The sequence below is a fragment of the Macrobrachium nipponense genome, chromosome 8, assembly GCF_015104395.2.
Source record: "Macrobrachium nipponense isolate FS-2020 chromosome 8, ASM1510439v2, whole genome shotgun sequence".
Lineage (NCBI taxonomy): Eukaryota > Metazoa > Arthropoda > Malacostraca > Decapoda > Palaemonidae > Macrobrachium > Macrobrachium nipponense.
This window is the reverse complement of record NC_087203.1, coordinates 76,752,068-76,756,597: the sequence shown is the minus strand read 5'-3', so window position 1 is coordinate 76,756,597 and position 4,530 is coordinate 76,752,068. Positions and strand designations below refer to the sequence as shown.

Genomic DNA, 4,530 nt, shown 5'->3' with positions numbered 1-4,530 from the left:
AGGAAAGTGAAAATACTAATGAGTTACTTGACTTGGAGAACGAAGAGTTCTGTATGATGACTGAAGAGTTGAGGAACATTTTAGCTGAGAAAGAGAAGGAAGTCCTCCTTCTGAAAGAATCCCTCGCCTTTAAAACTAAAGAATTGGAGGAAGGTCAAGACCAGCGTGAAATAATAAAGAGACAAGTGAAAGAAGTTAAGGATGATAACTCGACTCTCCAAGAAAAGCTGAGGATCGCTGAAATGAGAACGTTAACATTCAGCAGATATTAGGAGATGAGCTTCAAGCGATGAAGAACTGGGTGGCCGAACTAGGAAGAGAAAATGCAAAGAGTAAAGAAGAGTTAGAAGGAAAGGAGTTGAAAATAATGTTACTGGAAGAGTCTTTAGAACAGAAGGAAACCATTCTTCAAGATGCTCTCCATCACTGGAAAGACATTGAAAAGTTGTTGGAAGGAGCAAAGGAAAAAGAGAAGGAGATGGAGGCTTCTCTAACGACCTTAGAAGCAGAGCTCCAGAGGAGGAACCTTCAAATCGAAGATTTCCTCACAAAAGAAGAACAGTCAAGGTGTGAACAACAAGAATTCGAGGATAAACTAGACCTAGCTCTCAATTATGCAATGGAGCTGCAGACGTTGCTAAAGGAAGCAGAAGAAAGGGAGAGGAAAATCAAAGAGGATTTAGAAGAACAGATGAATAAAAACCATCTGTTAGCTAAAGAAAAGGAAGATGGAGAGACTGAAATAAAAAGGGAACATCAGGAGACTCTGAGGCAAAAGGACAAAGAAACAGAGAAGCAGCGTGAATGCCTGGAGGAACTCCAGGATAACTTGGAAAGAACTCTGCGTCAAGAACAGAGCCTGGAACGCTTGCTGAAATCTAAAGAAGAAGACCTCATCTGTTTGAAGAAGAAGGAGACTGAAGCCCAGCTGGAAGTGCAGCGACTTCTCAAGGACTGTGATATGCTGAAAGAAAAGATTCAGCTACAGGAGCAGAATAGAATGAGAGAAGAAAAGCGTCTCAGGGAGCAGATAAGAACACAGGAGGAGGCTTTGAGGGAACATGACAAATACATGTTGATGATGTTTCTACATAGGACTGCTCAGAGGAATTTCCAGTTAGAACATATTGCGCTGGAACATGGAGATGATATGAATGAAGAAGGGAAGCGAGAGAAGTGCACAAGAGGAACGATAGGAAGGAAAGACACAGGGAGTGAGGAAGACCCCTGTGAGAAGGCCCGTGAGACAGAAGAGAAACAACGTAAGGAGTACTGGAACGCCCAGCGGGAGAAGAACGAGGATTACGAAAAACAATGGGAAGGCCTCAAGCACATTGTGAAAGATGTTCTTCACGGAGACGAATAAAGATCTTCAGGATGTTCATCTTTCACTGAGGAGGAAGGCAATAGCTGCTGAGTTCCCCCTACTCGTCAGCCAAGGCACTGTCTCAAGAAACGAACAAACTCGCCTGGTGAAAATCAAAGGAAGAATTTTCTGAAGGTAAGAGGACAAGGTCTCAGTATGAGAATGAAAAGCTATTTGGAGGTAGGAGGACAAGCTCTCAGCTTCAGAGCCAATAGCTGTTTGGAGGTAGGAGGAAAAGCTCTCAGCTTGAGAGCCAACAGCAGTTTGGAGGCTGGAGGAAGAGCTCGCAGCTTGAGAGCCAACAGCAGTTTGGAGGCTGGAGGAAGAGCTCGCAGCTTGAGAGCCAACAGCTGTTCGGAGGCTGGAGGATGAAGCTCTCAGTTTGAGAGCCAAAAGCTGTTCAGACAACCAGAAAGCCGACAGAAGGCCACCAAAAGGTGTAAGTTCAATGCCTTTTATATATGCAAAATATGGCTTATGCAATGCATAATGGGTTCAACTCTTGCATATACTACTGTGGCAACCTCTGGCGCGGCGTAAAAACCCGTAAGTTCAATGCCTTTCATATATGCAAAATATGGCTTATGCAATGCATAATGGGTTCAACTCTTGCGTGGCGTAAAAACCCGTAAGTTCAATGCCTTTTATATATGCAAAATATGGGTTATACAATGCATAATGGGTTCAACACTTGCATATACTACTGTGGCAACCTCTGGCGCGGCATAAAAACCCGTAAGTTCAATGCCTTTCATATATGCAAATTATGGGTTATGCAATGCATAATGGGTTGAATATTTGCATATACAACTGTGGCAACCTCTGGCGCGGCGTAAAAACCCGTAAGTTCAATGCCTTTCATATATGCAAAATATGGCTTATGCAATGCATAATGGGTTGAATACTTGCATATACTACTGTGGCAACCTCTGGCGCGGCGTAAAAACCCGTAAGTTCAATGCTTTTCATATTATTGCAAAATATGGCTTATGCAATGCATAATGGTGAATACTTGCATATTACTACTGTGGCAACCTCTTGGCGCGGCGTAAAAACCCGTAAGTTCAATGCCTTTCATATATTGCAAAATTATGGCTTATGCAATGCATAATGGGTTGAATACTTGCATATACTACTGTGGGCAACCTCTGGCGCGGCGTAAAAAACCCGTAAGTTCAATGCCTTTCATATATGCGAAATATGGCTTATGCAATGCATAATGGCTTGAAATACTTGGCATATACTACTGTGGCAACCTCTGGCGCGGCGTAAAAACCCGTAAGTTCAATGCCTTTCATATATGCAAAATATGGCTTATGCAATGCATAATGGGTTGAATACTTGCATATACAACTGTGGCAACCTCTGGCGCGGCGTAAAAACCCGTAAGTTCAATGCCTTTCATATATGCAAAATATGGCTTATGCAATGCATAATGGGTTGAATACTTGCATATACTACTGTGGCAACCTCTGGCGCGGCGTAAAAACCCGTAAGTTCAATGCCTTTCATATATGCAAAATATGGCTTATGCAATGCATAATCGGTTCAACACTTGCATATACTACTGTGGCAACCTCTGGCGCGGCGTAAAAACCCGTAAGTTCAATGCCTTTCATATATGCAAAATATGGCTTATGCAATGCATAATGGGTTGAATACTTGGCATATACTTACTGTGGCAACCTCTGGCGCGGCGTAAAAAACCCGTTAAGTTCAATGCCTTTCATAGATGCAAAAATATGACTTATGCAATGCATAATCGGTTCAACACTTGCATATACTACTGTGGCAACCTCTGGCGCGGCGTAAAAACCCGTAAGTTCAATGCCTTTCATATATGCAAAATATGGCTTATGCAATGCATAATGGGTTGAATACTTGCATATACTACTGTGGCAACCTCTGGCGCGGCGTAAAAACCCGTAAGTTCAATGCCTTTCATATATGCAAAATATGGCGTATGCAATGCATAATGGGTTCAACACTTAGCATCTACTACTGTGGCAACCTCTGGCGCGTCGTAAAAAACCCGTAAGTTCAATGCTTTCATATACGCAAACTATGGCTTATGCAATGCATAATGGGTTGAATACTTTGCATATACTTCTGTGGTACCTCTGGCGCCACGTAAAAACCGTAAGTTCAATGCCTTTCATAATAACAAAAACATGTGTAGCAATGCATAATGGGGTTCAAACACTTGCATATACTACTTGCAAACCCTGCGCGGGCGTAAAAAACCCGTAAGTTCAAGGGCCTTTCGTATATCAAAATATGGCTTATGCAATGCATAAATGGGTTGAATATTTTTTGCTATCTACTGTGGCAACCTCTGCGCGTAAAAAACCGAAGTTCAATGCCTTTAAAAATATATGCAAAATATGGCTTATGCAATGCATAATGGGGTTCACTCTTGCATATAATAACGTGGGCAGTTTGGGCGCGGCGTAAAACCGTAAGTTTCAATGCATTTTATATTCAAAATAGGTTATGCAATGGCTAAGTAGTTCAATCTTGCATATACTACTGTGGCAACCTCGGCGCGGCGTAAGAACCCGTAGTTCAATGCCTTTCACTATGCAAAAATATGGCTTATGCAATGCATAATGGGTTGATACTTGCATATACTACTGTGGCAACCTCTGGCGCGGCGTAAAGACCCGTAGTTCAATGCCTTTCATATATGCAAAATATGGGTTTATGCAATGCATAAGTGGTTTGAACACTTCCATATACTACTGTGGCTACTTCTGGGCGCGGTGTAAAAACCTGTAAGTTTTAATGCCTTTCATATATGAAAAAATATGGGTTATGCAATGCATAAGTGGTTTGATACTTGCATACACTACTGTGGCAACCTCTGGCGTGGGAGTAAAAACCCGTAAGTTCAATGCCTTTCATATATGCAAAATATGGGTTTATGCAATGCATAATGGGGTTGAATACTTCCATATACTACTGTGGCTACCTCTGGCGGCGGCGTAAAAACCCGTAACTTCAATGCCTTTCATATATGCAAAATATGGGTTAATGCAATGCATAATGAGTTTGAATACTTGTATATACTACTGTGGCAACTTTGGCGCAGCGTAAAAACCTGTAAGTTCAATGCCTTTCACATATGCAAAATATGGTTTATGCAATGCATAAGTGTTTGAATA

At 41.8% G+C, this 4,530-nt stretch overlaps 1 protein-coding gene across 1 annotated transcript; it reads left to right on the top strand.

Moving 5' to 3' along the window:
* The first annotated feature begins 289 nt into the window (after positions 1-289).
* On the top strand, positions 290-1,366 carry LOC135223137 (trichohyalin-like). Its single transcript, XM_064261641.1, has one exon. It carries the CDS (start codon positions 290-292, stop codon positions 1,364-1,366), a length of 1,077 nt encoding a protein of 358 aa, XP_064117711.1.
* Positions 1,367-4,530: the final 3,164 nt, after the last annotated feature.